Source organism: Pezoporus occidentalis, unplaced genomic scaffold (genome assembly GCF_034315485.1).
Source record: "Pezoporus occidentalis ecotype Australia unplaced genomic scaffold, CSIRO_AGI_Poc_V1 ctg187, whole genome shotgun sequence".
Lineage (NCBI taxonomy): Eukaryota > Metazoa > Chordata > Aves > Psittaciformes > Psittacidae > Pezoporus > Pezoporus occidentalis.
Genome location: NW_026913715.1, coordinates 438,046 through 457,024, shown reverse-complemented (window position 1 = coordinate 457,024; position 18,979 = coordinate 438,046). Strand labels below are relative to the sequence as shown.

Sequence of the window (18,979 nt, the reverse complement as noted above, 5' to 3'; positions counted from 1 at the left end):
GTGTTCAAGGCCAGGTTGGACACAGGGGCTTGGAGCAAGCTGCTCTAGTGAAGGTGTCCCTGCCCGTGGCAGGGGTTGGAACTGGAGGAGCTTTAAGGTCTCTGCCAGCCCAAACCACCCTGTGATTCTACGTCTCTACTTAACGTCCAGATTTCCTCCATGCTCCCGAGCTCACCCCAGATGTGGCACAAAGACATGTGTGAGAAGATGCTCAGGCTGCCCCCGCCTGGACCACTGCCCCCAGCAGCGCAGCCATCGGTCCAAGGGGCTCGTGGTGGCCAGCAGAGGAGAGGAGGTGAAGGTCTGGCTGTTTCCGCCAGGCATGCCGCAGGCTCTGGCCCTTCTCTGTCAATATTGGGCTGGGGCCTGACCCTGAGCACAGCTCCTGCCCTTTGCTCTGTTTGCCATCTCCTTCAGGCTGTTTGGTTTCAGTTAATCATCCAGTGAAGGCAAACAGTGTCAGGAAGGAGCAGCGTGCCCCATATCTCCTGCACTGGCCAGGCTCAGAACACTTGGCTCTGGGGTGGGTAACACCCACCCAGCTCATGGGCACTGGCTGCCAGCTATGGACCCCAGGGGCAGGAGGTGCAGAAGGGAGCTCTGCTCCCTGTGAAAACTGGTCAGTATTAGGCAGCCTGGGGTGAGTTCTGGGGACCCCTTGGTCTTCTCCTCTCTGCAGGGTCAGGCTGGTTTGCCGGGGCTGGAGCCACCATCCAGGCTCTTTGCAGGACACTGGGGCAGAACAGAGGAGACAGGCAGGTCCTGGCCCCATGTCTGGGCTATTCTGTGGTGTAGGAGGAGGTGAGGGTGAGGAGCTCAGCCTGGCGCAGTGGAAGGGTGCTCACCATCCCTCCTGCACCCCACGCCAGCTCTCTGCACATCCCACTGCCCCAGGACACATGGCCGGGCCCTGCAGAGCTGCACCTTGCCCTCCTGGCCCCCCGGCCAGCCCGGCCGGCCCCAGTGCCCGCAGTCTGAAGGTCACACTGCCGTGCAGAGCACAGAGTACAGGACCCCGCCGGCACGCCGAGGCTCAGCGCCACTTTGAAGCCACCGGACACAATGCTTTGGGCTCTCCTTTCCCTCCTCATTGCTGTGGCCAACGGGACCCCCATCGGGGACCAGGATAAGGATATTCAAGTACAGGAGAATTTTGAGGCTGAGCGGGTAATGGCAGCTTGTGGTGCCTTTATTCTGGGGGCAGAAGGGAGGGGGGAAAGTTCTATTTTGGTTTCCTCCAGCAAGAAGAGCGATATTCCCTATGCCCACGTTAGGCTGTGCAGGACAGGCATTGGCAGCGTGGCTGGGCGGGGGGTGTCCTTTGGGATGTGCCTACCCCAGCAGACATCCAGGCAGGGCAGCCGGAGCCCAAGCAGCCAGGCCATGTGAATCCCATGGGATGTCAGTGACCTGCCCAGCCTGAGGGGCTGGTGCTGATCCACTTCCCATCTCCTGTGGCAGCTCTGGCCTGGGCACACTGTACCATCATGCCTCTGTTATTCTCTGGGCCATAAATGTTTCAGCTCTGCAGAAAACCAAATGTCCCACCTTGGAGGAGAGGGCTTCCGGTGGAGACGTCCCGTTCTTGTCCCTGCAGATGTACGGGAAGTGGTACGATGTCGCTGTCGGCACGACCTGCAAGTGGATGAAGAACTACAAGGAGAAGTTCAGCATGGGCACGCTGGTGCTGGGCCCTGGCTCCAGCACTGACCAGATCAGCACTGCCAGCACCAGGCTGCGGTAGGGACAGTGCTCGAGCCTCCCCAGCCGGGGGTGCTGCGTCTCTCAGGGGCTGGGACAGGACACAGGGTTTTCTTGCTCTGGCTGGCACCAGAGCCCTCAGAGGGGCTGGACTGGGCTCAAATACCCAATGCCTTGGGCAGGGGAATTTCGGGGGTCTAGTGCTGGCCTTGGCAGTGCTGGGATAATGGTTGGACTTGATCTTAAAGGTCTTTTCCAACCTGGTTGATTCTGTTATTGTGTGCCATGGCCTCAGTGTCCCAGACACGATTTTCCCACAATAACCAGCAGAGATGGTCACTCCGAGCAGCTGATTGTGTTCCTGCTCCCTGCAGGCAGGGTGACTGCACACTCGTCTCAGGAGAGTACCAAAAAACCAGCACCCCTGGCAAATACACCTACTACAACCCTAGTAAGTAACTGGGGTAACTCACTGCTGCCCTGCGGTGGGGCTGCTGATGGGAGCCAGCAGGAGGCACAGCAGGGGAAGGGGTGCAGGACAGGGCTCAGGAGCCACCCCACAGTTTGGGCCATTTCCAGCCAAATTATGGCATGCAGCAGAGGGAAAGAGCCTTTTCCATCACTGCCCCTGCATAGGCACGGGACTATGAGATGTTCCAGCAGATCCCCCCTGGCCCCAAGGCCCTGAGCCAGAGTAGGCTCTCACCAGTCACATTTCTGTAGTACTGATGGTGTCTCGGTTGTCCTCAACCCTTGGTTTCCAACACCGTTGACTAAGAGGCTGATGAGCCTGGATGGAGTCAGGGTGTATCAGAGGCTGTGTCCCCACAGTCGGCTGTTTCCTCGAATTAGCTGCCTGGTTTCAGCCCCCAGCTCTGGGGCTGTCTTACACTGCCCCATTTCTCCCTAAGGGGCAGGAACGATGTCCCCTGTGTCTCTGTCTCCTGCAGAATGGGATGTGTCTATCCAGTCCTATGTGCTCCGCACCAACTACGAAGAGTACGCTGTCATTCTGATGAAGAAAGAAAGCAGTTTTGGCCCAAGCACAACCCTGAAGCTGTACGGTATGTCTGGTTATGGCACTTGTGGGCAAGCAGGCTCTGAGGTGCACCAGTGCAGCTCAGAAACCACCCCCAAGGGCTCCTCAGGTCTCTTGACCTTGAGGGACCTGGCCATGGCTTTGGAAGTGGTGCCTTGGACCAGATCATCTTTGGCACTGCAGAGGTGGGGTCTTATGGCTCAGCTTAGAGCCACATAACAGAATGAACATCCAAACCAGCCTGTTGTTTGGGGTAAAGGTGGCAACAGCTGCTTGGAAGAAACCCAGACCATGGTTAAGAATAACAGAGAGGTTCGGAAGGGCCGGGAGGCTGGTCTGCAGATCGGTGGAGGGATAGGGGGGCTCCCTGCAGAGCCCCTCCTATGCCAACCCCGCTCACAGCCTGTTCCCTTGCCCAGGGAGGAGTCCAGAGCTGCGGGAGGATCTCATTGAGGCTTTCCAGCAGCTGGCTCTGGAGATGGGCATCCCTGCAGACTCCATCTTCGTCCTGGCCAACAGAGGTAACCCACCGTAAGGCACATGCTCCTGCTGCCTCTCACCCAGGGTACTGTTGCACCGGGCCTGCTCCTTGATGTGCGAGGCTGGGGAGATGAGGGGATGGTCAGGGTGGAGGGAGGAGAGATGAGAGCTTCTGTAGGATGGGGTGGGAAGGAGATAAGGCAATATATCAGTCAGGCTTTGCAGGCAGTGGGATCCTTGCTGGGCTGTCAGTTCAATGCACCTCCAAGGCTGTGCTGGGATGAGGGCACAGGACACCCAGGGACACTCAGCACTGCTGCCTGTGGGTGGGTGCTCCCAGGACCACAGGACCTCCCTGCTCAGCCTGGTTATCTGAAGGTGTCAAAGTGATGCAGGCGGGTGTGGGGATTTTAGGGCGATGCTCCTGTCAGTGGGAGATGGGGAGCAGCAAGAGGGTGAGAACACTGCAGTGGAAATGGGAGGGCCCCTGTGTGTGCACAGCGCAGGACCACGGTGAGGTGAGGTTGTCGGGATCCCCCCCTCATGCTCCTCATTTTCTCTGTCACCGGGGCCAGGTGAATGCATTCCTCAGGAGACCACAACCACCCCACAGGTGAGTGCTGCAGTGGGACCCCCTGACACAGATCACGCCTGGGACATCCCCTTTGAGCAAGCCCCCCAGAGAGCTGGTGCCTGGGGACCAGGCTCTGTGGGCAGGACATGTTCTTGGAGCAGCTGCTCCACTGCCCACCCAGGACATGCTCTTTCACCCCCAGTGATGGGCTTTGACTGTGAGGATGGTGCACAGGCAGCCGCAGGCTGCAGGCTGGGGGTCGTGGGGCTGGGAGGGCACCAGGGCTCATTCTCAAGCAGAAGGCAACAGCTCTTTCCTACTCTAGTATTTCTCACAGGGTGAAAGATGCTGCATGCAGAGCCTCATGTCTTCCTGCTCTTTGCCTGCCTGTGGGTGTCCCAGCCAGGCTGCAGATACCCTCTGAAGGGCTGGGAGGCAGCTCATGCTCCCCTGGTCCTTCAGCTGCCATCACTCAGCACTCCCAGTATCACAGGGTTAAGTGTAGAAAGATTAGGGGAGACTGAGATGAGCTCTTAGGCAGAAGCTCTTCCCTGTGAGGGTGCTGAGGCGCTGGCACAGGGTGCCCAGAGAAGCTGTGGCTGCCCCATCCCTGGCAGTGTTCAAGGCCAGGCTGGACACAGGGGCTTGGAGCAAGCTGCTCTAGGGGAAGGTGTCCCTGCCCGTTGCAGGGGTTGGAGCTGGATGAACTTTAAGGTCCTTCCAGCCCAAACCATTCTGTGATTCTGGGGGATCATAGATGGGTCTTCCATAGGAGAAGCAACCCATTTGTCTGGAAAGCAGGTAACACACCACTGTGCATCAGCACATGTGAATTACTTGGGCACTTTGGTGTCTATCCACAACACACAACCCTAGCCTGCACTCTGGATGAGCACATGTCTGGAAAAGCCATGAGGTGACTCCAGCATCAGTGACTGGAGCCGTGGTGGGAGCCAGAAGCATCCCACAGCTCTGCCCTGGCATGGCCCATCCCGGGGGTGCAGGGCCAGCGGATCCCACGGGCAGGGGTGACAGCAGCTCTGTGCTTCCTCCCCATGCAGCGGGCACGGAGAGCAATCTTGCCCCCCGAGGAGGGCTCGGCCGCGGGCCCCCTGCCCCCTTACACCGGCAATAAGGAAGGTACGTGCTGGGGCAGGCGGCTCCGTCGGGAATTCCCGTGTCCCACATCCCGGTTTTCCGGTGCCAGCCCGTGCCGTGCCTCCCGCAGACTCGTGCCGGCTGAGCCGGGACCCCGGGCCCTGCAGTGGGATGCTCTCCCGCTTCTTCTACAACTCCTCCTCCATGGCCTGCGAGATCTTCCTGTACGGCGGCTGCCTGGGCAACGGCAACAACTTCTACTCGGAGAAGGAGTGCCTGCAGGCGTGCCGGAGCGAGGGTGAGGCGGCAGCGCCCGTCCCGCTGCGGGCAGCGCCCGTCCCGCGGGGCCGGGGTACGGGAGGGATGTGAGTGCTCAAGTGTGGGTCCTGGTCCCCTGACCCCCCTGTCCCGCAGCTGCCTGCCGGCTGCCCATCGTCCCCGGCCCCTGCCAGAACCCAGTGACTCGCTGGGCCTTTGACGCGGCCCAGGGCAAGTGCATCACGTTCAGCTACGGCGGCTGCAAAGGCAACGGGAACCAGTTCTACTCGGAGAAGGAGTGCAAAGAGTACTGCGGGGCGCCTCCGCCGGCAGGTACCGCCCCCTGCCTTCACCCGGCCCGCACCCAGCACCTTGCCCGCACCCTGCATCCTGCCGGCCCTGCACTGCACTGGGCTGGGCTGGGGCAGCAGCCCGCAGCTCGGTGCCTGCTCCGGGTGTGCTAAGTCTGCGTGGGGTGGGAACAGGGCTGTCCTGGATCTGGCACAGGTCTTGGGATGGGTCTGTCCTGGGTCTGGATGGGTCTGTCTGTGATGGGTCTGTGACAGCTTTGTGCTGTGCCTGGGGTGGGTCTGTCCTGGGTCAGGGGCTCTGATGAACTGAGGAATATGGTCCTTATAGAATCCCAGACTGGTTTGTGTTGAAGGGACCTGAAAGCGCATCCAGTCCCAACCCCCTGCCACGGGCAGGGACACCTTCCACTAGAGCAGGGTGCTCCAAGCCCTGTCCATCCTGGCCTTGAATACTTAAATGAATCTACAGGCAGTATCGCAGAGGGGCTGTGTGCACTGCAGACATCCCGAGTCACAACTGAACCTCAGGATGGTCTGGATAAGGGTAGGAATGGCCCTGAGCAGGCTGGGGTGCAGTGGGCAGCAGCGGAGGTGACAAACAGTGTGCAGGCAGGGGATGCCAGTGAGGGAAGAGTGGCTGAAAGATTTGGGGTGGTGCAGGGACCCTGGCACCAAATAAGGCCCAAACCTAGGTCCCTGCCTGGTTGCACCCTCGTGTGAGCCTCCAGCTCCCATCAGTACAGGGGGTTCTGTGTTGAATCTCCCTGGGACACACTGTTGGCACCGCTCACCCCTTGGGTGAGCAAGCAAGCAGGTTTCTCAGTAGCAGGGCAAGGAGGAGAGAGCTCAGGGGTCTTCTGCCACTGAATGAACTGGATGATAAGGTCCCTTCCAACCCTAACCATTCTGTGGCTCTGTAACCACAGCCTGTTCCCATCAGAGCAGGAGCGCAGGCTTACAGCTACCCACAGATGGGACATTGGGCCACAGTACCGTGTCTTAGGGCAGACCCATTAATGCCACCACGGCAGGTGATGGGACACAAAGGGACATCCCAGCGCAGCACAGGGGTGCACAGAGGGTCTTGGCCAAGTGGGCAGCAGCTTCCATCGCTGACTGTCCATGGGGAGAGGAGGGGTCTGTGGGTCTGTCCATCACTCTTCACATCTCTCCACTTGCAGAGGATGAGGAGTTTCTGCATCTGTCAAACTGACATGGGTGGAAAACAAGCTCCTGGCACCCAGCACCAGGCCCCACAGGAGACACCTCCAGCAGTAAATGTCTCTAATGTGACCAATGAGCCCAGTGTCTGCCCTCAAGCTGGTGGGGAGGAGGGTGGGGGTCCAGGAGGAATGGGGATGCTGTGGGGTGGGGTGTCCTCTGCTTTGTGGGGCTTCTGGGTGCTCCCTACTGAGTCTCTGCCGCTTCCTCAGGCCACTGAGGTGCTGGGGGGACAATGGGTGAACAGAGGGACTCAGAGTATCTCCCTGATGCGGTTTAGCCCCCCCATATTCCAGGGGATGGTGAAGGGCAGCCGGGAAGGGCCCAGCAAGGAGGGAACAGTGCACGCTCCTCCCTGAAGGGAATAACTGCTGCAGGGTTACTGTGGGACTGTGGACCAAGACACTGGCTGGGGTCCATGGGGAGGGGTGATGATCATAGGGACTGTTACATGGGGATCTCAGAAAGGGGTTACAGGGTGTCCGAGGGTACCCTGAGGGGTTACAGGAGGAAGATATGGGGTCATGAGGGGGAAATGGGGGTGTCCCAGGAGGGGGTTATGGGGGTCTCAAGGGGCTATAGGGGTCCCAGAAGGGGGTTAGAAGTGTTGTGGGGTATCGGGCTGTGTGGCACAGGAGGGGTGAGGGGCTATGGGGCACAGGGGGGTTCGCGGGGGCCCCGGAAGGTCCGGGCTGTATTCGGGCAGGTCCGTGCCCATGCCACGCGCTCAGCGCTCAGCGCTCTGCTGACCCCTGCTGGCCCCTGCCGGCCGCCGTAGCCAGCGCCGCGCGCGCCCTGTTACCCGGCGGAGAGGCAGAGGAGCCAAGATGGCGGCGGGAGTTCCGCGGCCGGCCCCGAGCCGCGGCGCCCGGCGGGGCTGAGCCGAGCCCCGACCTCACTGCCCCACCGCTCTCCCGGCCCCACCGGCCCCACCGCCCTGCGCCCCGCGCCAGGCCATGCCCGGGTAGCGCCCGCTCCCAGCACACGGCGGGGCCCCGGTTCAGAGCACCCTCCCCTCGCTCCGGGCCGTGCCGAGCCCGGCCGGCCCCTCATGGCAGGCGCAGCCTTGCCCCTGTCCTGAGTGTCCCGAGCCGTGCCCTTCCCGGAGCAGCCCCTTCCCCGCGGCGCTGCGAGAGCGGGACCGCAAAGATGTTCTCGGCCCTGAAGAAGCTGGTGGGGTCGGAGCAGGCTCCGGTCCGGGACAAGAACATCCCCGCGGGGTTGCAGTCCATGAACCAGGCGCTGCAGCGGCGCTTCGCCAAGGGCGTCCAGTACAACAGTGAGTGGGGGCCGCGGGCCGGGGCTGCCGCCGCTGTCCGCCCGGAGCCACGTTTGTAATTGGCGGTTCAGTGCTGCGGGGCCGCGGGGTGGGGGGGGGACACGGGACATTCGGGTCTGTGTGTGCGGGAGAGGATGGGACTTTCGGGTCTGTGTGGGGAGGGGAGGACGGGACATTCGGGTCTGTGTGGGGAGGGGAGGACGGGACATTCGGGTCTGTGTGGGGAGGGGAGGACGGGACATTCGGGTCTGTGTGTGCGGGAGAGGATGGGACTTTCGGGTCTGTGTGGGGAGGGGATGGACGGGACTTTCGGGTCTGTGTGGGGAGGGGAGGACGGGACTTTCGGGTCTGTGTGTGTGGGGCCGCTGCGCAAAGGGGTCTGGGCACTGCTGGGCGCCGCTGGCGGCACAGACCGAGCGCCTCGTAAGAGCGAGTTTTGTCCATGAAGCACCAAGAGAGCCACTGTCCGCGGTGGGGGTGACCGGCCCTGCAGCCGGGGGGTGGGTGTAATTGAGCTGTAGTGGTTGTATGATAAAGGTCTGTTGAAACGCTCTGCCGTGCCAGGCCTCAGTGCAAGGTGCTGATGTATGTCTCTATGTGCCCTTGGTACATCGTTTCATTCCATCTTTGCTGCAACTAATACATTTGCTCCTTGGGGAAATTGTTTTCCCTTCAGTGTCGAGGCAGAGGGTTGTGTTTTCCCCTTGGGGCTCAGTAAAGGTTATTTCCAATACAGTGTTTTCAGGAGGGCACTGCAAGTGTATGAGATACATCCCAGAGTAACAACTGTGAGGCAGTTAATGTCATCCTTGCTGGAAGCAGAGGTGGGAGCAGGAGCGCTGGGAGATCACTGGATCCAGGCAGGCTGTGGAAGGCCAGGAGATTGGCAGCTGGGAAAGAGACTGATGTGTAAACGTGGCACTGAATGACTCCTGTAAAGGCACACGTGTGGAGGCGTAGAGCTGGTCTTGGATCTTAGTCTGAAACAGAACATGAAGAGGACATTAACACTTCGGGGCCTGGGGCTTTTCCTGTTTTATTTAGTATTGTCTCTATCAACTGTGCTTTTGAGCTGCTGTTCTGAAGCTCTGCTCTCTGGGGAGAGTATTTGGTGCCTTTGTCCATAGCACATCTGTGAGATATGCGAGTAGTGTTCAATTTAAAACATGAGTGTCTCAGCAGTCAGGAATGTGAGCGGAAGCACAGTGGTGCTGTAAGAGACTCGATTCCCAGTGAGAAGCAGGGGATGGAACTGTTGTGCTGTGGAATGCAGACTGCATCGTCACACAGGAGCCTGCCCATCTGCTCAGTAGAGACTTGACCTGTGCAGAGGCTCTGTGCAGCCAGGACACATCCACTGGTGCCTGTTGGGGATCGGGTACCTGACACCAGGCTGTGAATTATGTAGGAGGAAGGAGTTGACTCTCCATGTGGTGCAGGCACCCGGATCAGCTGCATCCTGCTGGCACAGCACTCGGCTCCCTATGGTCCAACCGCATTGGCGGTCCCACATGGACACGGGCCTGCAAGGCCAGAGCTGCCCCAGCCAAGCAGCCAGCTGTGGCTCTGCTGCTTTTGGGATTGTTACCAGAAGTCTTGGGAAAGCCATATGGTTTGTGCTGTGTGTGACCAGGATTTGTGCTCTAGCTGCTGCTTTCCTGTCTGCAATAAAACTGCAGCCCACTGTCACTGCCTGAGGGGAAGCTTTCCAGTCTCCATAGTAACTCTTCCCAGTTATAGGATATTTATAGGAAGTACAGGCAGGCTTATGAAAGGGCCTCAAAGCACACTCTGTAGCTGTGCCATGGGCAGATGGGTGGGCTCCAGCACGGTGAGGTGGGCTCAGGTGAAGGAATGCCATTACAAGGGCTTTTGCTCAGGAAGCACAGAGCTGCAAATCCTCTGCGTTGCCAATGCTCCTTTCTTAGCAAAGACATGGTGTTCAACAGAGGCAAATGCACCATGTGGTGCATTTGGTGGTGTCTGTTAACATACATGGGTCTGTACAACTCCTGACTTCCCCTGACACTGCCTGAACCTAAAGCAAAAGGTACTGTGGTGGCTGGTTCTACAGAAACATTCCTTGCTTTCACAGACCAGTACTGATCATGAATTGAAGCTGCTTCCTTCCCAGGTAGTGTGCTGGAATGCCATGGGTTGCTTGCTGATAAATTGGGCAGCAAACAGCCGGGACATGGGCTCTCTGTGCCGCCCTGTGGGGCTCAGAACAGGCTGTCCAGTGCACTTTGTAACCAGACAGCCCTGGTTGAGGTGATTCTGAAGGTTGTGGTGTGCAATTGCACCAAATAGTGTGCATCTCTAAGCTGAACCACAGTGATGTATGTGTTCTGACAGTCTCTCACCCACTCTGTAAGTACTCAAGAGGAAGAGTATTGCAGGGTGGGAGGGTTTGGATCTCTAATGATGAGAGCAAAAGGCAGTATTAGTCCTCAGCAGCTGCTGCTTCCTCTGCATGGGACACTGTACTTTAGAGCAAGAGCATTTCCACACTGCATCCCAGAACACACACTCCTTAGTTGTTCTCCTTAGCACCCACACCAAGCTCCTGTGTTTTACACACCGTGGCCCAAATAACACCAGAGGTCCCTGAAGCAGTATGTAAGGTACAGAGAGGAAAATGATGTGGGTCTGTATCATGTGTTGTATGTATCCAATGGCTTGGATGTTTATGGGAGATCCTGGTTCCAAGCACTGGTAACCAATCTGCCTTGGTTTTAGTGCTTGGGAAAGCTTAATCTTGGATCAGGTTGGCTGTGTCACTGTTCTGGTCGCTGTGCTGGTCCAGGGAGGTAGCACAGGCCACAGGGATTGAGCTCAGTGGAGGGAGGGAGGTGGATCTTGTTCCTTTGTTTGAACAAATTACAAGGCAAATTACAAGAGGAAGTACCAGCACCCACTTACTCAAACATGAAAGTTCATGTAAGGCAAAGAAGGATGAGATGAGCAGTTCTTGCTGGGTTACGCTGGTGAAAGGATTCCCTGGGAGTCACCCACTGATAATCAGTGACAGTAGCAGAAGACACAGAAGTGCTGAAGGTTCAGATCCATCCATACACCTTCTGCTCTGGGCTTTATTCTTAACAGTGCTTGGGTTTCAGAGGGGACACATGGAAACTCCTTTTGCCTGTGCCACGGACTCAGTGCATTTTCATTCAGAAAAATCAAAGGAATCTTCCTTTGATTGTTTCACCATCTGTAAGTCGGAATCACACACACCGGGTGGCAGGAACTGCAGGAGATGGTTTGTTGTGTCTGCAGAGATGCTCTGGCACCTGCGAGTGAAGGCAGGCTATAAATACTGTGTTCATTTCTGCCTTTCTTATCCTTCTGCTATATTAATAAGCAGCTCTGTAAGAGAATAAACAGCAGCACCTCTCATTGTAGGACAACGGGAGCCCAGGGGAACTGCAGCATAAACCTTCACCAGACAAAACTCCTCCACAGGCTTTGAAGATGTTTTACCTTAAAGTGTCCCTCTTAACCTCTTCTCTGGAATGCTGCAGTAACCCCTGAGTTCCAACAGGAGGCAGCCTTCAGTCTCGCATTTCCTTGCCCAAATGATGCTGCGCAGCCGAATGCTGATCACCTGAATGCCATTAGATGTCCCTGAGTGGCCCATTTTTTAGAGGATAACGGTACCTATTCAAAAGGCAAGCAGAATTCTGTTAAGTCAGCTTACGCTTCCCATAGCCTTGTGAATGCCACTGGAAACAAGGACAGTATCTAAAAAACAAAAGTAATCACACAATGTAACTGAGAAAGTCCTGTTATCGGAGGAGCAAGCAGACGTTAGGCCAGGCTCTGTAAAGTTCGTGATGTTAATTGCTACAGAAGTTGTTTTGCTGGCCATGTACAGTTCATATTTTGGACTCTCCCTTTCCTTGGGAGGGTTTGAATGACTTTCTCACTGACTGACCTCCCCTGATTGAGGCACAGGCCCAGGCACATGGTGCTCCAGCAGCTGAGTGGCCTCAGCAGCCAGTGTGAGCCCAGTGGGTGGAAGTGGAACCTTTACCCAAGGCTGCAGTTGGTGAGAGTGCCATCAGTACACCCGCACCTACAACCAGCTAAGGGCTGGCTCCTGTGCTGGTACTGTCCCTCTGACACATGGAGGACCCGCAGAGGTCCAGTATTCCAGTATCTAAAGGGACTACAAGAAACCTGGAGAGGGGCTTGGGACAAGGGTCTGTAGGGGCAGGCCAAGGGGAATGGCTTTAACCTGCCCGAGGGGAGACTGAGATGAGCTCTTAGGCAGAAGCTCCTCCCTGTGAGGGTGCTGAGGCGCTGGCACAGGGTGCCCAGAGAAGCTGTGGCTGCCCCATCCCTGGCAGTGTTCAAGGCCAGGTTGAACAGGATGTGGCTGGTACCGCAGAGTGCAAGTGAGGCCTGGATAGAGGTAGAAAAGGCAGGAGCATGGAAGGATGTCACGAATTAGTGATTTAGATCACTTATAGTATCACTGTCTGTGGTATTAGCGCCAGTAGTTTTAATCTGATGTCAAAGTGACTTCACAGTTCATGACAAGGTTCATGCTGTGACTTACTACATGGATGAAAAGTACAAAGGAAAATGGAGTCAGAATCCAGCTAAAATGATCTGCATAAAGACTGGAGGCTCAAACGGTGAGAGAGACTCTGCATTGAGTCGGGGGGTCAGAGTGAACCCCTTTGTTTTCCACTCTTCTGATGGAGCTTAGTGCATGGAGGTCCAGTCTTAGCCTCAGACTTGGACAATGGTTTATGTCTAATGGAATTATCTATACAAGGTTTACCAAATTAATGTTGAGTATGGATTTAATTAGTATTAAATTCAGCGTGTTGTCAGTCAAGGTCTATGGGGGTAAGAGATCTCTTTGCTTTGGGCAAGGTAGGATCTCTTAGTCTCAGGTAAGGAAGGAGTCTGAAACCTTGAGAGGTTCCCTGCTCAAGGGGATTGTCATGTGTGTGCAGTCCAGGGAGAGCTCAGAATGTACTCATCCAAAGGTCTGTTACTGGTAAAAGATCTCTGTGCCTCGAGGAGTAACCTTGAGAGACATCCCAGGTCCAGGGGAGATGGCCGCCACGCAGCCATGCTGCTCACTTTGGCTGTTGTATTTATGGGATAAAGTGTTTGGCTTGTGGTCACATTGCACACAATGTGAAAGGTGTCCAGGAGAATCCTTGTACCCACACTTCCTTTGTTCCTTGGTAAATGAGTGTTGGAAGAGCCACCCACTATTCCTGCATCAATCACATGGTCGGTGCTCACCCCGTCCCTGCTCCTTTGCAGCTTTCCCAGAGGAGTTCTTGGCCTGGATGTGGCTCAGGCCTTTCCCTCCTTTGCAGCCTATACCAGACTACTGCTGGTTCCGTGTGAGGCTCCCAGAGGAGCAGAGCCTCAGCTGGCTGAACTCCTGCAGCTTCTCCAGAGTCAGTGCTGGCTGTTTCCGCTGAGCTGCTCTGAGTAGCTGAATAAACACTAATTTTAATGGCTGAGGCTCATGTGTTTAACAAACCCTGTGTAATATGGGGGGACTAATTACAGCTGAATGATGCTTGCAAGAAGTTCACATGCTTTGCGCAGCATTCTTCCTTTTGTGTTTAATCAGCTGTGTTTGTCTGCTTGCTCTATTCCCAGTGAAAATTGTCATCCGAGGGGACAGGAACACTGGGAAAACCACACTCTGGCACCGACTGCAGGGAAAGAAATTTATTGAGGAATATATTCCAACTCAGGAGATCCAAGTCACCAGCATCCACTGGAATTACAAAAGTAAGAGGGAAGAGGGTGGAGGGAGATATAGTCATGGGACAGTGCATGGGATAAAAATTCCAGTGCAGCCTTGTTTGCTTCTTTCTTCTGTGTTTGCTTCTTTCTTCTGTGTTTGCCTGGGAGATGAAATGGTTTCTCATCACTCATTATTTTAATTGATTATTCACAGTTTCTCAGTCCTGTTTTTAATAACTTTACTCACAAACCATGGAGGTGCTAAAGGATCAGTCTTTGGAAGCTGCACTTCAAGGGAAGTGTTTAACAGGTGATCCAAAGATGGGAAACATTTGTGATGTGCTCGACTTGTTAATGAAACCAGGTTTGTTATGGAAATCTGGCTCTGAGGCTAAGCCCTGCTTTTGTGTTGTGTAGGAGTGTAGGGAATCTTGCTAACTAGTTTTTTACTGATTATAAAGAACATCCTGTAACTGTTAAAGGTGATGTTATAAAAATTAATGTACTAATAACTCTGGACTGACTTACTGAAGCACAGAAGTATTGTATGAGCTTTTCAAAGTGCTTGTTTGAATCTGAGAGATGAGCTGTGAATTTGTTTTCTTTTCCCCATTGCTCTGGAAGCTCTGGATTTCACCTGGATAAAACCCTGCAGGCACTGGAATAGCACAAGGCTGCACTTCAACAGTGCGCTCTGTCCAGTTTTCACGTTTCTGATCAGAAATGCCACAGCCTTGTGGGGTGAACTGCTGAGTCAGTAGAAACTGCTCTGTGAGACTGATTTTGCTTTAAGGAAAAGGTCAGCAGGTTGTTTGTCATTGTCAGATGTTTCCCATCAGCACCACTCTGACCTTTTGTTGAATTGAGTACTCTCTGTCTTCTCACAGCTGGGAAAAAGCCAACGTGCAGTTGGGATCAACACTAAATTGGGTGCTTCATCTAATCCACCAATCACATTTGTATTGCTGGATGGTACTGTGGTGCCCAAGTCTTGTGATGAGGATCACGCAGCTTCAGCTGTGGTCACCAGCATCTGCCTCGGGCTGGTGCTCTCTCAACCTCTGTTGGCTTCATAGGCTTCAGTGCAAGGAGGGCAAGCGCTGCTGGTGTGTGCTTACAGGGAGATGGGAGCCAGAGTTCTGGAGACTCTCATGCCCTTCTGAAGACAGACCTGCACATGAGTCAGCTCTCTCTTGATGCGTTTCTGCAGAGCTCACTGGTTAGAGTTTAAGCAATGTGTGCATATGGGGATGGACTTTTCTCCAGGTGACATGTTGCTGACCTGTTTCAAATATCTGGAATGCTCTATATGAAATTGTGCCTTTCCTTTGTGCTGCTTTTTCATTGTTTTCATAGCAATAATTTCCAGCAGTGTAGGAAATTCTGTGTTGACCTTCTTAAAACTTGCTTTAAAAAATACCCCATCTAGAAACCACTGTAAGGTGTTTCCTGCTGTGCGCACTTCCCATCCGAGTGGGTGATGGACACTTTGGGAAGGTGGCTCAGCTGCAGTCACTGATCTGTTGGTTGAGTTAATCCGGAGAGGAGAAATGAAGATTGTTTTTCTTGTGATCATGCTCTCAAGCTACCTTGACTAAACCTGCTGGGTGGTCGGCAACGCAGATTTACAGATGTTAATTTAATTCCTGTCAAATATTGAAGGACTCTTGCATTGCCTGCTATTAAGAGATTTACATTTTATACATGGAAGGTACCTTGTTGTATCTTCAGAAATTTTATACTGAGGGGATTAGTACAGACAGAGGAATTCGAGTTATTTCTTCCTACTTAGAATGAAAAAATGACTTTTCTGTGGCAATTGTCTCTGTGATAGAGATGTGTAATTTGTGTGTCTAAGTGAGGAGGTGCCATTCCTCACTTAAGGAATGCTTTGTCAGCTTATGCCAGTCACCAGTATTAGTCTCTGTTTGGCAGTCTCAGAACAGGCCTCAAATAAAAATTGGCAACTACTTTGTTCAAAGACATGGAACACTTTTGGGATGGATGTGGAGAATGCCCTGCCCTGGGGATGTGTGAACTGAAGTTGATGAAGTGAATGGGCAGTTGCATGAGAGTAACTATGTCTGAGGGCCTGCGAGTGCCTGTGGTGAACACCCATAAAGCAGAGGTTATTTTTAAATGAGCTTTTCCTGCAGTGGTAGTCTCCTCACTCCTCTCCACTGTTAGCAGCGTCTTAGTGTGCCACTGGCTGCAGAGTGCTTGGCCAAATAGCAACTGAGGACACATCTTTGGAGTGGTTTGATCCGTGGTTTATGCGCATCCAAGTTACACAGTAAAAAGGCTGGATTAGCACTCACTGCAGCACCAAAGCTGTTCACATAAACTGCTGCTGCTGTGTATGAGTCACACCAAAGCCAACACAGTAGCACTGAAGTAATTGTCCTCTTGTGTGTTCAGGATAATCGGGAATGAAGCTGGTGATGAACTGGCTACAAGCCAGCAGGAGCGCTGGTGCTGAGGGGGGGAAAAAACACACATGGAAAAATGATTTTCCTGGCTCTCATGCTGTCAGTTTCTTTGTGGAATTCTGTGCTTCCCCTTAGATAAAGGGTGCAGGGCAGGCCTTTGTGGGTCAAACACTTCAACCCCTCTGCTGCTGGGGAGCGCTGCTGCTCGGCAGGGCATCACTACTGTTCACAGTACCCAGCAGAAGAACCAGTCTTAACTGAGGGTGCACTTGGTGTTAGGGTGAGGAGGTGGAATGCTCAGGAGGAAAGTCCCAGCGTGAGGTACCGGATCACTCCTAGGACAGCACTGCGTGTCACCTGAGGGGTTCTGAAGTGGAGTTCCAGCTTCCCTGCAGAAGCCCCTTGTTAATGCCCATATGCTGCTTCATGTGGCACTGCCAGAAAGAGCAGTCAGGCTCTGGCCTCTTCTGTGCCCCTGCAGAGTTTGTCCCCTGAGAAAGGAAGACATCTCCTGGCCCTTTGCAGAAAATCCTGCCTGTTGAAGGACACCATAGAATCATAGAATCATAGAATAGTTAGGGTTGGAAAGGACCTTAAGATCATCCAGTTTCACCTCCCCTGCCATGGGCAGGGACACCTCACACTAAATCATCTCACCCAAGGCTCTGTCCAGCCCGGCCTTGAACACTGCCAGGGATGAAGCATTCACAGTTTCCTGGACAACCCATTCCAGTGCCTCACCACCCTCACAGTAAAGAACTTCTTCCCTATATCCAATCTAAACTTCCCCTGTTTAAGTTTGAACCCGTTACCCCTTGTCCTGTCACTACAGTCCCTAATGAAGAGTCCCTCCCCAGCATCTTTATAAGTCCCCTTCTGATACTGGAAGGCTGCTCTGAGGTCTCCATGCAGCTTCCCTTCTCCAGGCTGAACAGCCCCAACTTTCTCAGCCTATCTTCATACAGGAGGTGTTCCAGTCCCCTGATCATCCTCATGGAATTCCTCTGGACTTGTTCCAACAGTTCCATGTCCTTTTTGTGTTGAGGACACCAGAACTTCACACAATGCTCCAGGTGAGGCCTCATGAGAGCAGAGTAGAGGGGCAGGATCACCTCCTTCGACCTGCTGGTCACGCTGCTTTTGATGCAGCCCAGGATATGGTTGCTTTCTGTGCTGTGAGTGCACACTGAAGCCGGCTCATGTTAAGTTTCTCATTGATCAGCACCCCCAAGTCCTTCTCCACAGGGCTGCTCTGAATCTCTTCTCTGCCTAACTTGCGCCTGCCTGGAATTGCTCCAGCCCAGGTGTAGGACCTTGCACTTGGCATGGTGCACTTGGCGTCAGCCCACCTCACAAGCATGTCAGGGTCCCTCTGGATGGCATTCCTTCCCTCCAGGGTATCAACCGAACCACACAGCTCGGTGTCATCGGCAAACTTGCTGAGGGCGCACTCAATCCCACTGTCCATGTCAGCGACAAAGATGTTGAACAAGACCGGTCCCAACACCGATCCCTGAGGGACCCCACTTGTTACTGGTCTCCAGCTGGACACTGAGCCGTTGACCACAACTCTTTGTGTGCGGCCATCCAGCCAGTTCTTTATCCACTGAGTGGTCCATCCATCAAATTGATGTCTCTCCAATTTAGAGACAAGGATGTCGTGTGGGATAGTGTCGAATGCTTTGCACAAGTCCAGGTTGATGACATCAACTGCTCTACCCCTGTCCATCAGTTCTGTAGCCCCATCATAGAAGGCCACCAAATTGGTCAGGCAGGATTTCCCCTTAGTGAAGCCATGCTGGCTGTCACCCAGCACCTTGTTGTTTATCATGTGCCTTAGCATGCCTTCCAGGAGAATCTGCTCCAAGATGTTGCGAGGCACAGAGGTGAGACTGACTGCTCTGTAATTCCCTGGGTGATCCATTTTCCCCTTCTTGAAAATGGGGGTTATATTTCCCTTTTTCCGGTTGTTGGGAACTTCACCTGACTGCCATGATTTGTCAAATATGATGGCCAGTGGCTTAGCAACTTCATTCACCAGCTCCTTCAGGACCCGCGGATGGATTTCATCAGGTCCCATGGACTTGTGCAAGTTCAGATTCTTAAGATGGTCTCGAAGCAGATCCTCTCCTACAGTGGGCCTAAGGTCTTCATTCTCACAGTCCCTGTGTCTGCCTTCCAAGACTTGGGTGGTGTGGTCATAGCATTTGCCAGTGAAGCCTGAGGCAAAGACCAGGGATCACTTGGAGGGGCTCTCCATCCCCTTGGCCTTCAGGGACAGCAGCAGCACTGCTGGTCCCAGCTGCGGGGTCTCAGTTTGGGGCACACCTCCCCTTGTTCATCAGTGTCACTGTGCACCATGAATGGACCATGGACTCCAGCAGCCACGTCACAGGGAGAACACCCTCCAGTGCAGCATGTATGGGTGAGAAGCCAGCTGTACAGTTGGGTGCCAGGCCAGTGATGATGGGGAGCAGTTGGACTTTAGCCCTGTCTGGCTTAAGGTCTGTAGAAATAGCCAGGGATGGAGCTAACTTAGAGTATAATGGTTTGAGCAGAAGTTGAGAAGCATCAACAGAAGGTGGGAGCGTTGATCTGCTGGAGGGTAGGAAGGCTCCACAGAGGGATCTGAACAGGCTGGATCCATGGGCTGTGGCCAATGGGATGAGGTTCAAGAAGGCAAAGTGCTGGGTCCTGCACTTGGGCCACAACAACCCCCTGCAATGCTCCAGGCTTGGGTAAGAGTGGCTGGAAACTCCTCATGGGGAAGGAGCTGGGGGTGCTGATGAAGCTGAACATGAGCAGCTTGTGCCCAGGCAGCCAGGAAGGCACCAGCATCGTGGCCTGGATCAGCACCAGGGT

At 54.4% G+C, this 18,979-nt stretch overlaps 2 protein-coding genes across 3 annotated transcripts in view; both read left to right on the top strand.

The window, feature by feature from the left end:
- The first annotated feature begins 964 nt into the window (after window positions 1–964).
- On the top strand, window positions 965–6,758 carry AMBP (alpha-1-microglobulin/bikunin precursor). The gene is made up of 10 exons (XM_062615961.1): window positions 965–1,167; window positions 1,598–1,740; window positions 2,076–2,152; window positions 2,652–2,765; window positions 3,160–3,261; window positions 3,796–3,833; window positions 4,856–4,934; window positions 5,023–5,190; window positions 5,307–5,483; window positions 6,643–6,758. Exons 1-10 carry the CDS (start codon window positions 1,063–1,065, stop codon window positions 6,672–6,674), a joined length of 1,035 nt encoding a protein of 344 aa, XP_062471945.1. The 5' UTR covers window positions 965–1,062; the 3' UTR covers window positions 6,675–6,758.
- A 719-nt stretch (window positions 6,759–7,477) lies between these two features.
- RABL6 (RAB, member RAS oncogene family like 6) overlaps window positions 7,478–18,979 on the top strand; it is a 53,639-nt gene continuing 42,137 nt past the window's right edge. Inside the window, exons 1-2 of one of the 2 annotated variants that reach the window (XM_062615959.1) lie at window positions 7,478–7,961; window positions 13,599–13,733. In XM_062615959.1, coding sequence (XP_062471943.1) covers window positions 7,832–7,961; window positions 13,599–13,733 — 265 coding nt within the window. In that variant the 5' untranslated portion in view covers window positions 7,478–7,831. The remainder of the gene's footprint in view (window positions 7,962–13,598; window positions 13,734–18,979) is intronic. The other variant, XM_062615960.1, reaches the window with a different exon arrangement.

What these genes read in the sequence shown, in the direction of transcription:
- AMBP (XM_062615961.1), top strand. Translation starts at nt 1,063, where the DNA reads ATGCTTTGGGCTCTCCTTTCCCTCCTCATTGCTGTGGCCAACGGGACC. An exon ending in AGACCACAACCACCCCACAG is followed by an intron (nt 3,834 to 4,855) that starts GTGAGTGCTGCA and finishes CTCCCCATGCAG; the next exon opens with CGGGCACGGAGAGCAATCTT. An exon ending in CGGGGCGCCTCCGCCGGCAG is followed by an intron (nt 5,484 to 6,642) that starts GTACCGCCCCCT and finishes CTCCACTTGCAG; the next exon opens with AGGATGAGGAGTTTCTGCAT.